Consider the following 24,306-nt stretch of genomic DNA (forward strand, 5'->3'; position numbering starts at 1 on the left):
ACTCACCCTTTTAAATATCCCCTTCTATTTCTTCCCTTTTATTCCTTTTATTTCCTTTTATTTTTCTTTCATGAATTTCCTTTGTATTGAGTATTTATTCAGTATTCTACCCAAGCAAGATTAATATATTGAAATAAATGTTATGTTACATTTTGTTAACATAACATTTGCAACCCGGCGAAAATAACTCTACAATACACCCTAGAGTAGACAATGGTGGTAAATAAAGTGTAAATAGAAGTGGTAAATAAAATCGTGTGTGGACTAAAATGTGTCTGTGGTTGAATCTGACTTAATAAAATTTAATCTAAACACTGTGTTTGTTCAAAATTCAGAAGGATAGTCTTTGCTATTTATATTTGAGCTATTCTCTATCGAACTATTCTTTATTCAAATTTAGCAAAACACCTTGCGAAAGAAAAAAGTTTAATAATCAAAGTAAACAAATATACATACCGTATACTTATTACACGATGAGGAAAATAGACTTATAAGAACGTGGTCCTAAAAAATGTATTTTTTTATTTTAATGAAACCCATCTGTTTCAAACGATCAAAAAACTACTCACTCTCTTCAAATCGAACCAGTGAGCACTATAACCACTCAGCTAACTAGCATCTCTCAAAAACTACATGGAATTTCACCAACATTGCAATAAAATTGCTCTGTTTTCATTGTCTACTCTAGGGTATAACCGTAGAGTTATTTTCGCCGGGCTGCAAACAGCGCATTTTCGAGAGCAGTTAGCACTTATTAGCACGGTAGGTCTACTGGTATATAAACACTCTGTAGTCCTCTTGTGCAGTTTTAGTTCAGAAATGACAGTGGAAACGGTTAGGTCGTCTTTACACTTGCAGGTGATCGGGATGGGGAGGTAAGCAGTGTATTTACTGAAATCATTGACTATACACTGATTCTGTGTAAATAGTCAATGCTGAAATCTAGGTGTTTGATTGACAGTACTTTAATACTTAATACTTTACAATGAAATTGCGACAAAGTAGGTATTTAAAGCCAAGTATGAATGGAGATGAGTGGCGCGATCATAATCATACAATCATAATGATAACAGAACTTGTCATATTATGAAAATATTTATTGCACAAAAATATAATATTATAACTTGTTTATCTTACAGGTTCAGGGAAAAAATTGATTTAACAATTTAATTTCATTTAGTTACTGTAAGAGCTGTACTGGATTTAAAAAGGACATTTTTTCTGGTATTTACTATCATAAATATATTACATTTTCATTAAACATAACATCAGATTCGACTTTATACGATAGAAATTTGGTACTATAAAAAAACTATCTAACGTACACCTTTTATTGGACAGCATAACGAATTGATTACCCAATGACAAAAATTATATCCAGATCCTTCAGATTTCAGATTCAATTATCCGACGCCTAGTGCATTTTTAAGTGTGCGTGTTTAAAGGCGAATATGTCTGAACGGATAGTGTTTAATGAATTATTTGAAATAAACTACATTCAAAAAATTTTTCTCTGTATATTTTTTCGGACGTTCTACCTACCTGACTTTTTAACGTCCCACATTCACATCCTAGGTCACTAGGTGGCCTGGAACTGTTTTACATATTACTTCAGGCTAGTCCTTGAGGGTTGTGGCATTATCACGGTAGATGAAATCCATTGGTGATTAACGGGATTTGAACCCGGGACCTAGGGCTCTTACCAGGTTCTACAACTAGACCAGCTCGCTCCCTAATTGGAGGTACTAATGGTAACTGAAATGTTCAATTTGCGCACGGAATCACTTGTAGCTTTTAGTGTTTTTGATTGACATCAGCTGATTAATAGGCCATAACTAAAAGCCCATTCAAGGACAGCTGGGTCTGGTTTTGAGCCAAAATATTCTGTCTTTTCTTAGGACGGAACCGGCAGCTTTCTGATAGGCGAGCACTGACCTCTCAGCTACCCAACAGCCCAACAGTTTCATTAAGTACCAGATCCGTGTATCTAATATTCCGTTACAATAAGGGTCACAGTGGTCAACTATCGCAATATACTACCCACTACCACGGTCTATGCCTCGAGTCCCCAAGACACTATGTATCACAGCCGAGTGACCTCCATGACCCCTGCGACCTTGAGCTGTTATCTCGTCGCGAGACGCTCCGCACGGTTGGTGAGACACTGACCACGTTGTCCCTTATCAGTGCCAGCCTTGTAGTGGCAAATGTTCAACAGATTGGCAGTTTGTAGCAGATGACGATGACGTTGGTTTGAAAGTTGAGCGTTGACTATGGTTAGACATTCCAATCCCATGTGTAGCTGGACAAAGAATGAAAATATAGTTGGGTGTGGCCAACCACAGAGTATGTTGATGTTAATTTCTTATCTCTGTAGTTTACAATGGGTTTTTAACCAAGCCTTTTGTAAGGACCACTGAGCTAAAATTGTAACTGGAGGTAGCACTGCCATGACAGAAGTCTGTCAAAAGCGAGTCGCTGATTTTGTTAGGTTGGTATAGCAGTAAGTTTTCTTACCATAGCAATAACATGGCTTCTTATAACTAGGTTGGTATAGCAGTGAGTATTTTTGTCATACTTGAATACTTTTAATACTTTAATAATTTTCTTTGAAATGGCGACCATACAAAGTAGGTATTTTAAGCCAAGTATAATAATAGTTATAGCAATAATATGGCTTCTTATGACACCAGACTCACGCAAACATGGCGGCTGGCGACACGCATCTTTGACATTCAGTGCTACCTCCAGTTAGAATTATAGCTCAGTGGTAAGGACAGTGTTTTGTAAACAATGGAATCTGTCACATCAACTGTCAAAGTAAAAATAATTGGCTCATAGAGTTTTTGGTTGATGCATTAAAATACTTTACTTTATTTTAGTATTATATATATATAGATTTTTCATTGAAATGGCGACCATATTTCGTAGGTATTTTAAGCCAAGTATGAATGGAGATGAGTGTAGGATGAGTGGTGCGATCTTGTAGTGTTTTGTGTGCTATGGCCGACATATTCCTTAGACACAGCTGTTAATTAATAGCCCATATAGCTAATGGCAACTAATACCTACAGTTTAATCCTAGCTACATTCTTGCCTTAGTATTAACGAATTGGCCTAATTATCAGGATAGTATTGTGGCTAGTAGTAGTAAGTATTACTCACTAGTGGGGACGTTAGTCCACAGTGCATGCCTATAAATATCCACAATTCGTGACCTCCTAGTAGCTGGATTACAAAACGTCACCACCATCCCAGTTTTTAATGTTATTAAAAAATACTGTAATTATCAATTATTATTTGAGATTGGGACGCCACCTTGGTGCGTATTCTAACCCAAATATGAGCGAAGGATGAGTGTAGAATCACAGACAATATAATGCTTTAATGTTTAATGGTTTCCACTGTCTGTGGTAGAATGGTGTGTGATGATCTGTGTAGCTTTGTTACTGACTAAAATCAGCTGTTTCATTAGCCAGGATGATTTATTATAAGCCCAATGATCAGGAACAGCTGGGTCCAGTTTCGAACCATCAAAAAGCTACTCTTATCAGGATCGATTTTGATTGTTAGGCGAGTACTATGACCACTCAGTTACCCAGCCCCAATCAACATACTTTGCTTAGATTGTCTACCACTTTAGATCCAAAAGACAATGGTTCGAGTTTTGCTTGTAAACGCTGAAGGAATCGAACGGTTGTTACTTTAACTCCTTGAAACCTAACCATCAACATTTATAATGATTTCATACTGACTATACACATACAGTGTATAATACTGTAAACATTTAAAAAACGATAAATCCTATACTCTTGTATGAGCAAATTTGCTTGCACAAAGATCTCGAAAAAGGCTTCGACGATTTCATTCACATTTGGTAAATAATCTATTCTGACCTAAAAAATGTGATTGACAAGAACCACTACCGCAGGAAAAGTATTTTAATAATTAACCGGTTTTAAAAATTAAAAAAAATACATTAGCTTTATGGGTTGCCAAGTAACTATGTTGGTTATAATAACAAGGAAAAGGTAAACAAAAGACTTGAAACATGTGTTTATAACAATCCATCCACATTACAAATAACAAAATACAGTACAAAGGGGAAAACAGTTATTACTATTGATCGAAGCTTTCACTGAAGATTAATTGAAATTTTCACTGAAACCTAAATAATGAAAGCCAAAATTATTTAAATAAAACGTGAGTTTCCTTTATATTGCTTTTACATCGAAATAACTATACCGAGCTATGGATCGGTCCCCCGGTACTATACAAAAGATGTTATAATTTTGATCGATTTCGACCAAGTCACTTTGGTCATCAGGCCCGATCGTAGACTGAGGTATAGCGTCAACAATGGTATCAACAGTCAACACGTCAACGTGATAATGAAGAAGTTGCTCACTAGAGCGCGAAGTGATAAGTTTGTAAACAACAGATATTATGATTCCATAGATAATCAATTATGGATAAAAGTACACACAATGCATATCACTTCAACCACCCTACGTTTGCTTAAAATAAGCTCATTTGTCAATATCTTACTTGGTATTATAATGGTTTACCACATAGATATAAATAGACATAATTATTTCCAATGGTTACATGCTATTGGAAATTATCCAATAGTCTTTGTAGCTGTGAACTAGCATCAGCTGACTAGTGTCCTTTATGTTTACGTTTTTGGATATTTCGGTTGTCATGGTGACTAATGGGTGTTGAGTTGAATTAATGTTTAGAGAAGGTTCGTTTTGTTGTCCTGTGTTTTTTTTTTTAAGTGTAAAATATAACTAAGTTGTAGAAAGTTCTGAAGAGTTTTATTTTCCCACAAGCTATTTCGGCATGTCTGGAAACGGTACAAGATTTTCGGATTTGGTAAAGTTGTATGATGGTGAAGGAGACTTCTCGGAATGGCTGAAAAAGTTAGAGCTTGTATGTAAACTTCAGAAGGTTAAAGAATTACAATCAGTGCTTCCCTTGTTTTTGTCTGGAGGAGCATTTGCCGTCTACGATGGGCTTACCGACGCAGTTAAGAGTGATTACTCCGCCCTGACCCAAGCTTTGCAGCAGGCTTTCTCTGCTAACTGTTTCCAAGCGTATGAGGAGTTCATATCCAGACGTTTGCTTCCAGGAGAATCTGTTGATGTCTACGCATCTGATTTGAAAAGGTTGGCTAAATTAATAGATTCTTCAGTTTCTGACGAGTGGATAAAGAGTTCTTTTGTTCACGGACTACCCAGAGAAGTTCAAAATCAGTTAAAGGCGGCATGTTGTTTGCAAGACATGGAGCTGTCAAAAGTGTTAGAAAGGGCGAGAAGTTTAGTGAATGGAAGTGAATCCAATGTTGGAGCCGCCGCTCAGATGGAAGTGTCCGTAAATAAAAGACAGTATAGTAGAAAATGTTTTATCTGGGAACTCGGCGATGAATCGCCACCTAATCCTTCTTTAGGTGTCAAATTGTACCAATAGACCATTTCTTGGATACTCCCTTTAGTTCTTGCGGCCATACGCTTGATTGTTCTGTGGTTTCGCTCAACTATCCCGTTTCCACTTGGCCGGTTGACACACCTAAACACAACTTTAATACCCCATTTATCACAGAGCTGAGTAATCTCTTCGCATCGAAATGTTGCACTATTGTCCATCAAAATCTCATGTGGTGGCCCTCGATCAGTAAACAATTCCAACAACACTTTAGAAATCTGATATTTCGTCTCTTTTGGGATCCGGCGCCAAATGCAGAACCTACTTGGACCACAGTCCACAATGGTCATGAACTTGCTTTGACCATAGTGTGTTACGTCAATGGCAAGCCTATACCAATTGTTCTGGCAATCCAAATACCCAGGCTCCCATTTGATGCTGGATGGATCAATTGACAGACACTCTTTACAACTTTTCACAACTTCTTCAACAACTTTTGTGGTAAAGTTAATGTCTGGGTGACACCGTCTGGCGGTGAATAAAGTACGGTTAACACCAAAATGATGCAAGTCATGAACCTGTTTCACCAATGTCTTTTGGTCCACACTCTCATTCTCACACACAAGTGCAATGCTAGTCTCTTCGTTTCTTGCTAACCATTTTTTTGGCACTCTTGTAAGAAGATCTGCTTTGTTGAACTGTGACTTAATGAGTTCTATTTGTACATTGAGACCGCATTCCAAAATAATGTCTTTAAATAGGCTTAATCGTCTTCTAACCAAAACTTCACTTAACCCATGTGTTTTGATAGGACGGTCCCCCGTCAGTATAGATGACACCCAAGCATGAACTGTCGCTGAGTCCGTGATTAATACGATCTTCTTTAACCCCCAACGCAGGGCCAAATTTACTCCTTTTAGGATAGCTTCCAATTCTGCTAAATTGATATGTGCTGAATCATGCTGCTTCCTCAGCCACGAAGCATCTTCGACTATCTCACCTTCAATTTCTAGACAAACTCCGATCGCTAGACTGCTTGCGTCACACCACACTTTTCCTTCTTCTCCAGGAGTCACAGCCCATTTGCCAGTGGCTGGGTCTCTTTCATCGATTCGATCCATAATATTTGTTAACATAGTTTGCGCACGTTCACTGATCAAATCATCCCACTTCAGATCCGACAAATGTCTCTTAACGAAACTACATGCAGGTCGAAGCCAGCTTGCTACTGGATAGTGACCAATCAATTGCCCACACAACGAGAAAACATCTTTCTTTGTTTTAACTTGGTCCAAAGGTTTTAATTTGTTATCTCTGTACCACATTAGCTTACATCCTGCTCTTCTCAGCCTTAGTCCTAATACTCTGCCTCCATCAAGCGTTTCTGCCGGCTTTGCTGTCAAACCATATGTTTCCAACAATCTAATCCCAACATCACTACTGACAATTTCTTCATTAACGACGATGTCATCGACATATGAATCTGTGGCACTCCTAACTATCGGATCCATCGATAAAACCTTGTTAACAATACTGCTCATAATCTTTGGGGCAACGTTTAACCCAAACCCAAGTCGAGTTAAACAATAGTTTTCACCCTTAAATTTGACAACTTGAAATTTCCACAAATGTGGAGCAATATGAATTTGCAAGTACGCTTTACGAAGATCAACTGTACTCACATGTTCACCCAATCGTCTCCACAATCTTAACTTTTCACTACAAACCTCACTTCCAGCTGTATGGCTTGAAACGAATTGGTTAAGTTCTCTATAGCCCATTACAGGCCGCACTTTATCCTTATTTTGCTGTATGACAGCCATCAAAGGAATCACACCTTCAAACTCTCCATGATAGGGCTGCAGCCAACCACTTTTTATCCATTCTTCAACTTCAGTTTCGAAGGCTTCGGTAGCATTCTCAGGAATTCTGTACATTTTTACTTGATTTTCCAACATAGGCAGTCTGTTCACATCCTTCCAATTCCATTCCACTGTCCATTTTCCATCTAAAAATTCTGCCTTAAAATCGCAGTCTTCAATAATGATTTTCTCTGCAGATTTCTTATCAATATTAATTTCTTGCTTGGATTCGATCTCCCTGATGATTTTCTGGTCACCGTCACCCTTTTGCTCAGATTCAGCCACTGCTCCAGTACACAAACCCTTTTTAAATTCTACACCACCATCCCCCTGAATCGTAACTCCACCCATTGCAGAAATCGCATCCATTCCTAATAGCACCTGATAGTTTGGCAATAATCGAGCAACTAAACAGTTTAATGATAGGTTAATCCCACTAACGGACACCTCTGTCTCACACATTAAGTTACAATCTACTACGTCCCCGTTCATCATTACCACTCGTTGACTTGTGGGCCTTATTAGTTTCTTAGACCTGACAAGACTCGGTGAGATAATAGTTCTTGAACACCCCGTATCTAATAATGCACAACACTTAGTTCCAGCAACAGTTACCATCAAAGTCGGCAGTTGTGGTTGCGCAGTCAAACAAGGATAGCCACCCGCGCAACAAAGGGTGGCCCCTTTTACTCGTTTTTTTGAGCCTGTGAACACTTTGGAGCATAATGTCCTGCCTCTCCACAGCGGAAACAAATTACATTCGAGGTGCTACCCGGCTTTCTTTGTGGGCATGATCTTGCTAGATGTCCTTCCGAGTTACAGATAAAACATTTTCTACTATACTGTCTTTTATTTACGGACACTTCCATCTGAGCGGCGGCTCCAACATTGGATTCACTTCCATTCACTAAACTTCTCGCCCTTTCTAACACTTTTGACAGCTCCATGTCTTGCAAACAACATGCCGCCTTTAACTGATTTTGAACTTCTCTGGGTAGTCCGTGAACAAAAGAACTCTTTATAAGGTGAACCTGTAAAAGGTGAAGTGTGTGAAGGGTCACATTTTACAGTAGGTGAACGTGTGTATGTCAAGCCGCCAAACCCATCCTGTACTTCGAGATGGAAGGAAGGAGTGGTTACTGGACAGTTTTCACCCAGAAGTGTTGAAGTAAATGGCAGGCCTCATCACATAGCAGATGTGCGAAAAGTAGTTGAAAGTAAAAATGAAAGTGTTAGTTGTGTCGGCACCTCGAGGGCGTGTGGTGGTGTTGACACCACGGGGGCGTGTAGCTGTGAACTAGCATCAGCTGACTAGTGTCCTTTATGTTTACGTTTTTGGATATTTCGGTTGTCATGGTGACTAATGGGTGTTGAGTTGAATTAATGTTTAGAGAAGGTTCGTTTTGTTGTCCTGTGTTTTTTTTTTTTAAGTGTAAAATATAACTAAGTTGTAGAAAGTTCTGAAGAGTTTTATTTTCCCACAGTCTTTATGTTGCATTTATGACATAGCACGAAATAAAAGTAAAATACAACAAAAGACTCCACCCATAAACCAAAAAAATAGTTATATTTAAAATTATGACATTCTGTTATCCATTGCAGCTCTGAAATGTTGTTTGGAAAAGTTTATGGAGTTTAAAATATTTCATCATAAAGAAATTTCTTTGATAAACTCATAAACTAAAAGATAGATATTGAACAACTTCCTGTATTATTGAAATCGCCTTTCTAGTCGGCTTGTTTACTCAAAAGATCTGTGGTCTCTAGTTGATAAATAGTAGTTAGTAGTTTGTTTGTTTACAGTCAGGTAGTCCAGAGAGTAATAACATTTACATAGAGCTTTCAAGAAAACAAATGCATCTACAAACATTAGGCACGTTATTGATACAGTTTATCAGGACTACTCGTTGATATTTTGTTGAAAACATGTGTAATATTGACTCGAATCAATAGATCTTGATACAAATATTTTCAACAGCACTGCATGAGGAATCCAACCAAATATTTTTGGAATACATTAAATTGGTTAATTACACCAATTCATGTAAACAAACGCCTCTTATAGACAGGGTGAGTCCGAATTGTAATTCTTAAAAATCACAAACTGACCGACAAACAGAATTCTAGGCATTTTAGACACATACTTATATGGCATTTTATGTTTGACTTAGCCCTAGGAATAAGTCCAGAAAATATATCCAGACAATTTGGAAACACTGTATAATAATTTTTTTTAGGAACAGCTGACATCAAGATTAACTTATTTCCTCGTCTGTTTTTTTGTAAAGAGAGTTGTGTGGTTTAGTAACGATTTTATAACATCCCACCAACTTTAGTAGTGTATGAACAAAATGAAACCATGCATGAACAAAAAATTACTCGTCGTTAATTATTTTATCCTAAGTTAAAAGAGTAATATGTAACATTTACTTTTAAACCATTAAATCATTAAGTAGACGTGAGCGTAATCTACCGTTACCGACAGGAAGTACACATGAGCAGGATTCCGATTTTGCAATGGGATGCACGTTATGGTTAGTAATACGTGCAATTAAGATAAGTGAATTGGAAATATACTCCGGGAAAGTCAAAGCAGACCTAATTAAATAGTCAAACACAACTTGACTAGTCTACTATGAATGATTAACTTCCATTTGTAGACTATTTTACATTAAATGATTCCATATTTCAAAACTTTATTCATGAAACATCTCAAAATCATTAGGTAGTATAATTACGGTATCATAGATATAGGTGCATAATTAGTTAGTTTATACACTCAACAGTACACAACTATGAATTATAACAATTTATATTTCCCCGGAGTTTTCAAGCTACTGGTATTCCTCAACTTTAATCAGCTGTTTAAACCTCACATAAACATAAATCTAATTACATGTATGAAAGTGAAGCCCTTTCTCCGCCGATTTAAAGCCAATGACCTTTGGCATTGACGGTGTTCCATAAATATACACTCAAGCTAGTCTGCCAAGTGTGCCATAGACTTTGAACCGGTAGTTGGTAGTTGTGTTTTGTTTGGATGGTTGGCAACACCGATTATGAAGATAATATGAATATTTGGGTTGGTAAGTGTTTGGACTTTGAGCGTGTGCGTGCAATTTTCAAGATTACTAACTTTTTGCAGGTTATTGGCTAATTAAATAAACGACTTTGTTGTACAAGTAGCAGCTGATTAGCATGCACAAGTCCACATGATGAAACGTGTTAAAAGTTTGTAAATTATTAAAACATTGGGTGATAAAAAGTGTCATAACTTTGTTGTTTTCCACAGTTTTTTTTTATTAAGGTAAATAAATAAAGATACGTCTTATAACACTTAAAACATATATTTACGCTTATACTGTTACTCACAAGATGGTAAATATACAAAAGATGGTAATTGGTGATCGATTTCGACCAATTCGACCAAAAGGTGCATAACATTCGCCTATTGGGTCTGATGATGATTGAAGTGACCAATCGAAATCGATCACCACTTACCATCTTTTGTATATTTACCGTCTTGTGAGTAACAGTATAAGCGTAAATATATGTTTTAAGTGTTATAAGACGTATCTTTATTTACTTTCCGTAAATTTAATAACACGTACAATGCTGATCAAGAAGTTATTTATTAAGGTGTCATTAGATTTTTCTTTAAAAGCAAACAGTTTTATTATTCATTGTGTTTTTCGATCAAATATTTAGTTTTCGAGTTATTAATGATTAAAATTTGAAAATACTCGCCATTTTGTTGAAAATACAAAAAAACTTTTGGAAGTTCGTTGAAACGTAATTTTACATGTATGTACCAAAAAGGGTTTTTAGCCGGTAGTTCGCGACTACCGAGGGAATATTGAGACTATCGATGTGCATACACGCATTTTCAATTCCTCCCCACAAAAAAATAATATCTTATAGATATAGTCTAATTATTAGTTAGATGTTGTATTTTTAGTCCATCGCCGGATTCCAAACCGAAAAAGTCACATTGTAAAGCACAAAAAATAAAATTTACATAGATTCACTGGATCGTGACGTTTCTCTAATATTTTGCGTGTATAAATTTTAATATATTGTAAAATATGATCAAAACGTTAGTCAACGAAAACACATGTTTATATCATTGGGATGCAAATTAAGGGTTTTCTGGTTAAACTATATTTTTGGTTTCGTAAATTCTGACTTTTTCAAATACTTTAAGAAAATACAAACATCTAATTGTAAATTATTACAAATACGTCATTATCATTGCATATTTGTACTAGTTTCACCAATGTGAACTATGAAATGTTGGTTGACAGCTGCAGCAGTATGGTTAATTATGGCAGACTAACCATTTAGGTAATTACAATGTAACAACTTTTAGTTCGTTTTTGTAAAGAGTGGTATAACGTTACTTTTTGTGTTAGTTTGATGTTTAACTACCAGTGGGAAGATCGGAAAGGACTTGTGTTTTTTCAGACACTTTGACCGCGTTTACAAGACCTCAGGACGTTTTAGACCCTTGGCTCTGATTACGTACTACATAAATTGGTATGTTATCTTGGAATGGTTTTCTAGTTGTAACATTTAATTTGAATCAAACAAATTTATCGAATTTTATATTTTAAAAGTATGTAGATTTTGTGTACTCCAGTTTATTACCATCGCTTTTTTGAGTGAACGAACTTATTTTTTCTACAGTTACCTGACAAAGTGGGCTTCCTTGCACTGATTATAGTACAGAAAGCTGCTAATTGCTGCATTTACTTACTTATGGCCATTATGACGCACTATTTTACTTTTGCCGCAATATTTTTTGCCACACACCAGTATATCAACCAAACAACACAAAACAGCGTTCTTTTATTATGCACGTAATTCGTATGAGTTTGGACATTGGTTGGCAACACAAATACTACGACTACGATCAGCTGGTGCAGCGTTTCCCGTTTCGTTCAACGCTTGGACTTAACCCAATCTAAAAACGTGCTGTACAATGTTTGAAAGACTAATTATTTATATGCTTTGTAGTAACTGTAGGAAAATTATAATGTGTAACGCGAGTGCAAACTATGCTGCACTCGAGAAACTTTCCACACTTGTCTACGGCTCGTTCGTAAACATTTATCTTATGTGCAGCAAAGTGTCACTTCACCCACTAGTTACACAAACAACTATAGTGCATTAACTACAATTATTTAAACTGTCATTTTGCTACATTATAACGAAAGTTACTTGCATGAATTTATTAATACACACCTTTAAAATACGAAGGATTAATTTTAATCGGTTTTAGCAAACGATTTGTAAGTAAAGTTATCTAATTTACTTTACAAACAATATCAACTTATTTTCCAAATGAAAATGTGCAATCACTTTCATGCAATCACTCAAGGGCGATCATTTAAAAATTTCGTAAGATTATCCTAAAAAAAGTGTCCCATAACTTGCCCCAGCTGTTCCTCATCATTGGGCTAAGGGAGGCTAATGAAACAGCTGATATTAGGCAGTAAAATAAGGTGCACAGATCAACTTTACATTCATCCTTCATTCTACACTCATCCTTCAATTAAATTTAGGTTAAATTACGCACCTAGGTTGCGTTCCCATCTCAATAAATGAATGAATGGATGATTGAGACGAATATTCGAATGTGTCAAACACGGAAATATGAAGTGAGTGAAGCTTTCAATTTTTTTTTTTTTTTAGAAATCTTTATTGTTTTTTCCATACACAACACAAAACAAATTTGTCTACACAATATCAGCTGATCTTCGAAATGAAAACGTTATCGTTTTTCTTTCAATATCTGTAACTAAAAGTTTTTTTTCTGAATTCCTTTGCATTATCACACCAAGACATTTTAACAATAAACTGTTTAAGATATTTAAGATTTGAATTCAGCCTTCCAAAAAACACCTCAAATCAATCAAATACCCAAAACATTCTTTCTAAAAGTAGATACTCTCTGGCACTATTTTATTTTTGTTGCGATGTTTCCAGACCTGATTTGACATATACAGGGTGATTAATATAAGTGTGCCAGCCGTTTTTTTCGAAAACTATAAGAGATATCAAAAAAAGTTAAATGGTAAGTGCCTTGGATTTTTTATTAAAAAAATTATAGTCAAGTCAAAAAAATTGATTTAGCCGCCATTTTTCCAATATGGCCGCCAACTTTGATTTTTCTTATGGAACACCCTGTATTTTATGATATTTTATGTTTTGAAATTTCTGCATGAGAAAGAGTTTCGATAAAGGCCTAAGCAAGCATGCCAGCTGTTTTGTTCGAAAACCATTCAAAATTTCACAACTTAAACCATTATTATTTTTGAAACGGTTAGGTTTATGAAAAAAATCACAAGAATAAAATCGTCTTAAAATTACTTTTTCTACCAGAATACATCATAAAATACAGGGTGTTTCATAAGAAAAATCAAAGTTGGCGGCCATATTGGAAAAATGGCGGCTAAATAATTTTTTTTGACTTCACTATAATTTTTTAAATATAAAATCCGAGGCACTTACTATTTAACTTTTTTTGATATCTCTTATAGTTTTCGAATAAAACGGCTGGCACACTTATATCAATCACCCTGTATAGGCTATGCGGCACGCAAACAACAAACAAAACAAAACTTGGACCGTAGGGTGACAACAGGTAAATATTTTAATTTGACGACAATTTAGTTTGCAGTGTAATCAGATGTTTCACATAGAAAGACTTCTTGCGAGGAAGCTGTTGGTAGCATAGAGTACACAGAACGTCTACAGCCCCCCCCCCCCCCCAAAGTATATGTCCGCTGGTCTTCACTTCTCTGACCACTGGTCTGTCCCCAGGTCCGTGGAGGCTCGGAAGCCCAGCTGTACCCAGTCTGACCGGGTGCTCCTCGACAGTCCCGCCATGTGTTGTGGGCTCAGCCTTGCCACCTTGAGACAACTGTATGCCACCGTCTCAGGTAAATATACTCTTATACCTCATAGCATATCGTATTACCAACCTGTAGGGCTTTTTCAGGGGTGGTCAACCGGTGGCAAGGGGTGAGGTCTCTCCGTTGCAAAGAATGTTACGTAAAATACTTGTGCATTACATATAAGTGCGCATTATAAACTTAATATAGGCCTAATTGAAGTGCGATGCTTTAGAGGCTTATACAACGCTGATATATACTTACCAGTGCGCAGTTCGAGGTGAAGATGAGCGAAGAATAAGTGTGAAATAGGGTGAGATTGTTCTTATTGTTCTTGGTTGATTGTTGTTAGCTGTTATTGTTAGCTGATTGTTCTTAGATCCAAACCTGAACCTAAAGGAACGAATCAGAGATCAAATCCCTTTTCCCTAATCACTAGACCACGCCCTATAACATTAAGCATAATTAAGTAGTGACAATTACATTTTGCATTGGACATACAGTATTTCCAATTAATTGTTGGCTATCTAACTTCCGGTACTCGTATTTAAACGAAATGTGAGTAAAACGCACGTTGGTTTTTTCGTTGGGTAACCTAACCAAACTTACCAAAATCATAAGTACCGTACCGTGAGACAACTTTTAGTGACAAAAAAACTGATACCGTATGTTCCTATGGTATTAAAGTATGTCTGTTTCCTTAGGATCGGATGTAAATTTCAAATGTGCATCATGTACAGTGTTACTAGTCGAAAAACCATTGCTTATGCAATCAGGGGTTTTTCAACGAGTTTTTTCTGTTATTTGGCTGTGTGGACTGTTTCTTTATATCAATAGTAAATGAGTGTAGAACGGATGGAGTTATGAACTATGGCGATAGGCACATGCCAGTAAGGGGTCGTTGTACACCTTTTAACATCACTTCTGGTTTTGTTCAGGCTCCTGTTCAGTTATTTAAGTTCTTGTTATCCATATGTTTATCATACATATAATTTTTTACATTGGTAGTTTACGTTTAGTATAGCTATCAATTTCCTTCCATTAATGGTTTTAGTATAGCTTTTTATCAGGCAAAGATGCTGTTTTGGGTATGTATTCTTGAACTATTCCTTAAGGTTAGTACTTACATTAGTCGTGTTTAAGCAATTTCTCTGGCCTAGTAGTTGGAAGCACGTCGATTAACATCGTAACAACTGAATTCGAGTGGAAACAAGGCTTAAGTCATTTACATAAATGCGTTGAACAGAGTTTGAAAACGGAAGTTAAACTAGCAACCATGAAAAACATCACAATATTTTACTTGAATTCACGAAAACATCACCAATTGTAACGATAATCCCATCGATCCCATTGATGTAAACAAAATTGTATTATGGCCATCTGTTTTATCGTAAACAAATGTAAAATTGTAAAGTTCAGATGATTGACAGCAGAATTCAGCAAAAACACTGAAATTTTAAAAGCCTATATGACGAAGGGCGGGATATCATAAAAAATGCACATCTAGAGGATAAGAGCTTTAAATTGATACCCAATATGCCTATAAAAATAATTATTTAGGGGTCAATTTGCTGAATAAAAAAACCCAACAAATTCTTTTAATAATATAGATGTAAAGATTTTAGTTTTATGATGCAAAGGAACCTTACCATTGTATGTTTTTGACCTTTAATGGGGTGTCCCAATTATTTTCTTTACAATGTATTAAATGTAATCGTAAAAATAAAAACAAAATGTCTGGACCAATATTTTTGTTATATTCACTGAAAAGTATAGGCCATATACCATATTTTCTTATGTACATCTATACTATTATAAAAAAGAGGTGGTGTCTGTGTGTATGGGAAAAGTAAACGCGAAAACTACTGGTCGGATCGGGCTGAAATTCGGCATGATGATAGCTCATATTCCCGATTAACATATAGGCATATTTTTATCCCAAAAATCCTTCCGGGCTCCGCCCCAGTGGCTCTGGAGCAAAGGTTCCCATGTTAACCTTATGAGAAATGGAATTAATGAATCTTAAATTAAACAAGTTGGTTCTGTTCTATGATTTTCAATAGCATTAAAGTTACAAGGATTACCAACAGGGTGCAGCACTAGCATTATTTCTTTTACATTTATGACAACAGCTAATTTGCAACCAAAAGGTGAGTGAGCGTAGCGAACGAACTTCAACCTGGAGGCGAGTGAGCGTAGCGAACGAGCTAACCTGAAGACAAGTGAGCGTAGCGAACGAGCTAACCTGAAGGAAAGTGAGCGCAGCGAACGAGCTCCAACCTAAAGGTGAGTGAGCGTAGCGAACGTACTTCAAAAAGAACCGAAATTTCTTAAACCATGTCCTCACTCATAACTGCTATAAGCATTTGATACTTATACGCCAACCCCGTACGAAGGACGGGTACTCTGCTAGTAGATAATAAGAAAATCTGCAGATTCATATAGTTTTGGATAGTTTTTTTTATATTTTATTTTAATGTGTTAGGAGACCAGACACTGTACTATGATACCAAAAGAGTGTCGCAGAAACATACAATATTCATCCCAAAACTGGGAAATGTTTGAGAGAAGCTCTATAATATCTTATATTTTACAATTTACACAATGCACGTTTTTTCTCAATAAATTATACAGCAGCCCATTTAATAAAACGTTTATTGGTGTATTAGCTTCAAACCAACAAAAATAATCATGTTAAAGCTTAGAAACTGATTCAGGGATAAATGGGATTTTATGTTTCAACATGTGGGATATTTTATTATAAGTGGTGGTAACACTGGTGAAGAGTGACTACCGCATGTTAAAGGCACTGGAGAGGCGTGAAGCGTAATCAGACGAGCCTCTTTGTGGGATAAACTTATTGTTGAGTACCAAATAAACACTTGGAGACACTTGATTACACCTAAAAATAAAATGATATTGAATTGGTGTGTTACCTACTTGTATGCCTTTATACAAATGGTATGCTGTAATTCTAAATTTGGGTCGACTGGTCTAAGAAGCCGGAATACGAGTCTAGAATTGAGTTTTTTTACATTTAGGACATTGATTATGGATGCACTAGGTAGTACTCATTTTATATTCATGTACTGTAGTTAGTTATAACATAGACAAAAAGAATTAAACATAGACCGTCAGCCGTGCTACGGTTACCATATGTTCTGGCGCACACCGCTGAGAGCGCCATGTAGTTACGGCGTACGCGCCATTTACTTATTATTACTATTTACTTCCACCATACGCGCTACGTATATACACGGCGCTCCAAGCTGTGTTCGCCAGAACCTATGGTATCCATGGTAACCGCAGCACGGCTGATAGTCTACAATTAATTCTTTTTGTCTATGGTTATTCATAGTCTCCCATAATACAAGTCCGCAGGGGTACAAAGGTGGCAAAGCCGCATTCTCGGTCTATTGTAACAGCTGTTGTACTAATTCATAACGGAGCTTCTGCGCAATGTTTGTTTACACGTTTGTTATTACCGTACTGTTATTACTATGGCAATAGGCCGGTGCGACGTTGCCACACACCAACGCCGCGGACTTGTATTAGAGGTTGTCATGAGTTGTAGCATTGAGATGTAGTAAAGTTGGCTTCCCATCCTATATGGAGCAGTTGTGACCAACTTTTTATTCAATAGGACATTTTTTAATAAAACACACACAGAGTCTGATAACGGTACAGCTATGAATTATCAATCATTAAGATGGGTACGCCTCCTAGTGCGTACTTTAACCCAAACATGAGCTAAGGATGAGTGTATAGTAGAGTGTGATGATATGTGTTTGTTACTGACTAAGATCAGCTGTTTCATTAGCCAGGATGTATAAATCCCAAAGTACTCATGAACTTTTGAGAAAACTACAAGTCACACCCCCAAAAACCTTATGACGAGAAACCTTGCGCAAAACTATCCATTATTTCATAAATTGCCCTTTATGGTCGTAATTCCTTTCTAAAGGGAACTTTCCATTATGCTTAATGTTAAAAATACCTCAGCTGTTCTTATTTGTTTGTTATTCTTTCAATTTATTACCTTATTAAAATCAGGTGTGATTATTGGTTTGTATTACTGTATTCTGTTTTGTTTATTTCGGCTTAACTTAACCATATCAATAGTTTTATTAATACTTATGAATTCAAACGGGGTGAAGACCGTGGGTAACAGCATGTAACAGCTAGTTTCTTTAAAGCCCAATGATCAGGGACAGCTGGATCCAGTTTCGAACCATCAAAAAGATACTTATTTTTCAGAGGATCGATCTCACAACCTTTTTTTATTGTTATGCGAGCACTATAAGAAATCAGCTGCCCCTATAGTATGTTGCATTAATAGTACCGAAAGTGGCATTTTCCGGATTTTCCTGCGCACGCTCAATTTTTATTTGTGAGGCAAACCTGATCGCAGAGACATCAAATTTCACATAGGTGGCAAAAATTGGATCAAGTGGAAAATCACTTTTGGTACAAGTTATGAATGACGATTCTTTACTTCAAGACGCAATAATGCTTATTTCTGTATACAGTGTGTTCAACAATGGAAAGTGCATATTCAAATTTTAAAAATGACAGGTAAGGAAACACAAGTACTCTAGTGGGCAACAGTGAACCTTATTCTAAAAAAATATGAAGTTTCCACCCACCGCATGGTTACCGCGTAAACATGGACCTACAAATAAGAACCTCGTGGCATTATTTAAGTGTTTATCGAGTTGAAATGAACTGTAAAATATTCACAAATATCCTAACTATGCACCGGATGAACTGAAACACCGTAATTGTTTATTTATGTATTTACAAAATATTTTTGAAAATCCGTAAATTAGTATTTTTCATATGTGATTTTAATTTCCAAATAATATTTTTTTCTCCCATCCATTGTGAGCTCTGATATGTTAAGAATACAAAAAGCACACATTCATTGAAAACAAGTTAGTATTATAATGTTGAGAGCTTGTACAATAGAAGCATGTTCAATTCCGAACTATATTTCAATCCATATAATCCGCCATCTTGAATTGAACTGCCAAATTCAATAAATCTCATTAGAAATCCGCAATCTGGACACCCACCTGACCTTTTGACCTCAAAGGTCACGTTGGTTTGTTTGTGTAGGTTATGTACGACCTTGACCTGTTTGACCCTCTTGACCTCTTTAGACCCGCCTCACCACCCTCTACATTAAGTAGTTGCAGGTTCTCGAGATAGCGTTATCATTTACCGGTGGGTTTATGTTATCAGTTATATAAATATTTGAAGATTCACTAGTCAACCTAGCACGTGATACAATGCCGTTGCCTTACCAGTTCTTGACGCAGGGATTCTCGAGGCAGCTTCTAGCTTCTGTGTCAGGTACCTATTTAAATAAAGTTTTCCGTTTATTACGGGGAAATGTGAATATATAACGGGGGTATCATGAAATGGCTCCATTTTATAGCCTAAGAAAGACTAGCTATACCAATTTCTTTAAACTTGACTGTGTGTATGCGATTCGGTGAAGACCAAGATTACAGTATAAGCTGCATATTCCGGAAAACCAAGACTACGATCAAGATATAATTTTTCCTGTTTTCACATAAGTTTTGAGTATTTCTTTGGTTATAAAACCCAACCTAACCCACTTGTAAGTAAAATAATGAAGGTTCAAAATCCAGTTATGCACGATGTTGGACAATATTTTCCCTTAAGTTTTACTTTCAGTATCCAGAAGTCAATTTATTATTGATAAATTGACTATTGGACAAATATCATGGTTTTACTAAACTCATACGTCATCCATCAAATGCCAGATTCCTTCAATCGAAATCGATCACCACTGACCATATTTTATGTAAATTTGCCGTCTTGTGAATTAACAGTATAAGCTTAAATATATGTTTTAAGTGTTATTAGAAGTGTCTTCTATTTACTTTCCGTAAATTTAATTACAACAATGCTGATCCAGAAGTTATTTATTATCTTTAAAACCCTTTGATTCACAGTGGTATTATCAGGATACCACTTGTAAAATAATGTTTACTGCTTTGATGCATACTGGTATTGTGGAAATACCATACCAGGGGCCTAGTCAGTGCTGTAACCTAGCGTATTTTGGAGGAATTAGTAGCTTCTAGATAAATTTAGTATTAAAGTTGAAGTTTCAAAGCGTCGTTGCATGCTACAGGCTACAGGCTGTTATGCAGAGGTTTTGACTGTCTTGTATACCCTTCTATTACATATAACAAAGTAAGATATATGTTTTTATGTTGAATTAGACACTATGTAATTGTTATATTGCGTCAAAAACACTGTTTTTGTTCAAACTGAAAGTTTATTTTGCCAAATATAGGTGGTATACCTACAATACCACTATGCTACTAACACTAGACATATTTTGTTGTTGCCTTACTAAGCTAAAATATAATTTCAAGCATATTTTGTGATAATTTTCGTTATTTTTTCAGGTAAATGAATCATATAAATTTTACTTACTATATTTTAAATATTTATTTATTATTCTCCGATATCCAAAAGACATGACTGAAGACATCTTACTAACAGAAATTCTAAATGACGGTTGCTAAGATGAAATAGGTTTATCAGATAATTGACCAGATGACAGTAACTTAGTCTCTCTTCGGCAAATATACTCATCTTCATTGATGAAAATACATAATTTATTTTTATCATTATAAATCACCTATTGCGTTTGGAATCATAACCCAGGTGAAGCAATTCCGCATCTCCTACACGAATGGCTTACACTCAAAATCGACGAAAGGCAAAGGAAAGGCTAAATTAAATTTGATCAAACATAAATTTAAAATGCCAGTAGAAAAGAGGCTCAAGGAGAACGTTCACATGCCCATAATATCAACATGGACGAGATGCAACTTATGCAGCACAAAAAAGAAAAAGATTCGCTCATACTGGGAATGTAACGAGCGCAAAGTGTGCTTATGCTAGACAGACAAAAAATAGTTTTTATGAGTTTCACAACTGAACTAAGATAAAGATGAATCTTGAATCTTAAAATTGGAGAATACGATGTTGTACAATGATTCTCTGGAAACTTGTTATTTTATAACAGACCTTCAAATGTATTCAGTATTGTCATACAAATGTATTTACGAGTACAGTACCTACTAATATCTTGAGCTAATTCACTATTTTTCACATAGATTAGATAAGTAATCTTTTTATTACAATACATGAACAGGTAAATAATTGTTTCTCATCTGTAACATATTGGTAGGTTTTACGTTTCAAGGAAGGTTTTTAATATTTTATATGCACATTAGACTACGCACTGATACACAGTGGTATATATAGAATACCACCTCGTTTTTTATTAATAAAAATTATAAAAACAAAATTAAATTTTTTAAATTATTTTTCCTGAGCTCTGACACGGTTAAGGTTACCAAAAAACATCAATTCAGTAAAAATTGAAATAAAAAAATTTTACTGTGCATCAAAGGGTTAAAACAACTAAAAAGTGTTTGGCAGTTTTTATAACGATATAAATTAAATACTTGTAAAAAGATAAACAAGAATCCATCTTGTATTCTATTCAAGTGTGGTTATTATGAGCTGTAGCTGCAGTTTTATTACTAATAGGTCTATTTACAAATTAAAATACAGTAGATAGCTGAAATAATAGTTTTTTTGGTACGGAATTGTCGTGTCATCATTATTTTGTTGAAATTACCAAATTATTAAGACATATTATATACCTGCCTGTTAGCCTGTATGTAAAATGATTGTATTTGACGGTTCGAAGTCAGACACTTTTTGGTGGTTCGTCATTGAGCTTTTAATAATGAGTCTAGCTAAGGAAACAGCTGGGCTTTGTGAAAAAGTGACACATTGCATCTGATTTCATTCTGCACTCATCCTTCACTCATACTTGGGATAACGTACGGCCAGTTGCGTTCCTTATTAATTGGTGAAAATGTAATAATGCACATGTATTCTTAAAATAGTTGTATAAGATTACATTTTTTAATCCCCACTTTGTGTTGCAGCATGTCTCATAGTGGTGGCCTGCGGGACGTCCTTCGGCTGGATCGCCCCCACCCTGGTCAACCTGACGTCAGACGACAGCGAGATACCCATGACGTCAGCGGAGGCTTCTTGGATGATCGCCATCATAGAGGTGGGCAACCTCTTCTCACCCATCCCTGCTGGGCTACTGGCTGACAAGTTTGGCCGAAAACCCCTCGCGTTGTCCACCGGGCCCTTCTACATCATCTCCTGGCTGATCATCCTCAACTTCAAGAACCTCGCGGCTCTCTGCGTCGCCAGAATAGTCCAAGGTCTGGCGATCGGCATTGTGTTCACAGTAATACCAATGTACCTTGGGGAAATCGCCTCCCAACACATCCGAGGAGGTATCACCAGTCTTTTCCAGATAGCTTTCTACTTCGGGTTTCTTTACGAGTACTTCATCGGCCCCTTCGTCTCTTTTGATGTCCTCGTCATCATCTCCATGCTCCTACCCATCGTTTTCATCGGCCTGTTCTTCCTCCAGCCGGAGTCCCCTCACTTCTACATCATGAAGGGGAGAGAAGACGAAGCAGAGAACTCTTTGATGTGGCTGAGAGGTACGACGAATGTTGAAGACGTCAAGGAAGAACTTGTGGATATGATTCAAACCGTGCAGAAGGAAATCAGCAATAAAGCGTCTATCGGGGACATCATAGCTACACCGGCTGACAGGAGAGCTCTGATGATCGTCCAGCTGGTCGGGGGTGTTAAGATGATGAGTGGTTTGGCTCCTATAGTTTCATACTCCACAGAGTTGTTCAGAAGAACAGGGTTCACACTGATTCCTCCGTATGTTTTAACAATCATCATGGGACTGGTGCTTTTCATCTCGGGCTTCTTCAGCACCGCTCTAACAGATCTGACTGGTAGAAGGCCTCTTCTTATAATTTCCACGATCGGATGCGCCTTCAGTCTCGGGTGCGTCAGTCTGTTCTTCTACTACTACGACCACAGCGATTACGACCTCTCCGAGTACACTTGGGTGAGTCCGGCCTGCATCATCCTCTACAACCTGTTCCTAGCCTTCGGACTGGACCCAGTCTCTATGACCTATCGCTCGGAGATGTTCCCAGCCAATACTAGAGCAGTAGCCTCTAGTATCAACACCATCGTCTTCACCATCGGAGCCTTCATCACTCTCAAGCTCTACCAAGTGGTGGCTGACAGCATAGGGGTCTACTTCATCTTCATGATCTTCTCGCTCACTTGTTTCGTAGGGTCGATATGGATGTACTTTTACGCGATCGAGACTAAGAACAAATCTCTTTCGCAGATCCAAAAAGAGTTGACCAGAGTTACGCAAACATGCTGATCCGAGTGTTAAGGCTATTGAGCTGTGTTAAAGTGTACAATCTTCTAAGTAAGATTTCATCTCATAAGGTCTGTGATGTTTTACCTGAGAAGTTTCTTGAGTATCTGTATTAAGACTCCTAGGGTATTAGTGATCAACTTTATTTTCCTACAGTTGCCTAAGGAATATGTTATTTTGCATTGTTTGTAACCACGCAAAATATATTATTTTCCGCACTTTTTCACTTAGCACTCTTATAATATTTTCTCTGAATAATTCTTAAATCAGCTTTTTTCACTGTTATTGTCTTTATTGCATGTATTGATATAATTATTTTCTTGGTGAGAAGTAACAAAGTTAAAAACTACCATAAAATGCATTATTATTATTTCATGGTAACTGTAGGAAGGATAAGTTTAATTCTAGCACAAAGTATCTTTGCTTTGAGAATCTATTCCAAGGAATCAACTCCTGCTACAGTTAGATTAAAAGTGAGAGCAATGAGGTAGGTACTTTGGGTAATATTTACAACCATAACTATTTTGTGTTTTATACCAACGTGTTCAAATGGAATATTTGTCTACCTAAATGATATTTTAAATTCAAAGTAGGTTTTTTTAAATTCAGCTACATATTTTTACTATTTATAAAACCATTTGTTCGTATTTTTTCTGGTTGTTCAAAATAGAATGGAGTGTACTTTAAATGTATACGAGAGTAAATGAAGTAAATACTGTAAACGATGTACATTGTTCAAAGAAAGTTACTCTTCAAATGTACCCATTTATTTTGGTATCAT

General features: G+C 36.4%; 1 protein-coding gene across 1 annotated transcript in view; it reads left to right on the forward strand.

Annotated features, from left to right (window-relative positions):
• Positions 1-24,047, forward strand: part of LOC128993515 (facilitated trehalose transporter Tret1-like) — a 31,148-nt gene extending 7,101 nt beyond the window's left edge. Inside the window, exons 2-3 of the mRNA XM_054417472.1 lie at positions 14,115-14,233; positions 22,195-24,047. Of these exons, the coding sequence (XP_054273447.1) occupies positions 14,179-14,233; positions 22,195-23,528 (1,389 nt within the window). The 5' untranslated portion in view covers positions 14,115-14,178 and the 3' untranslated portion in view covers positions 23,529-24,047. The remainder of the gene's footprint in view (positions 1-14,114; positions 14,234-22,194) is intronic.
• Positions 24,048-24,306: the final 259 nt, after the last annotated feature.

The sequence above is a fragment of the Macrosteles quadrilineatus genome, unplaced genomic scaffold (genome assembly GCF_028750875.1).
Source record: "Macrosteles quadrilineatus isolate MER2022 unplaced genomic scaffold, UCM_ALF_1.0 Scaffold_4__1_contigs__length_99947679, whole genome shotgun sequence".
Lineage (NCBI taxonomy): Eukaryota > Metazoa > Arthropoda > Insecta > Hemiptera > Cicadellidae > Macrosteles > Macrosteles quadrilineatus.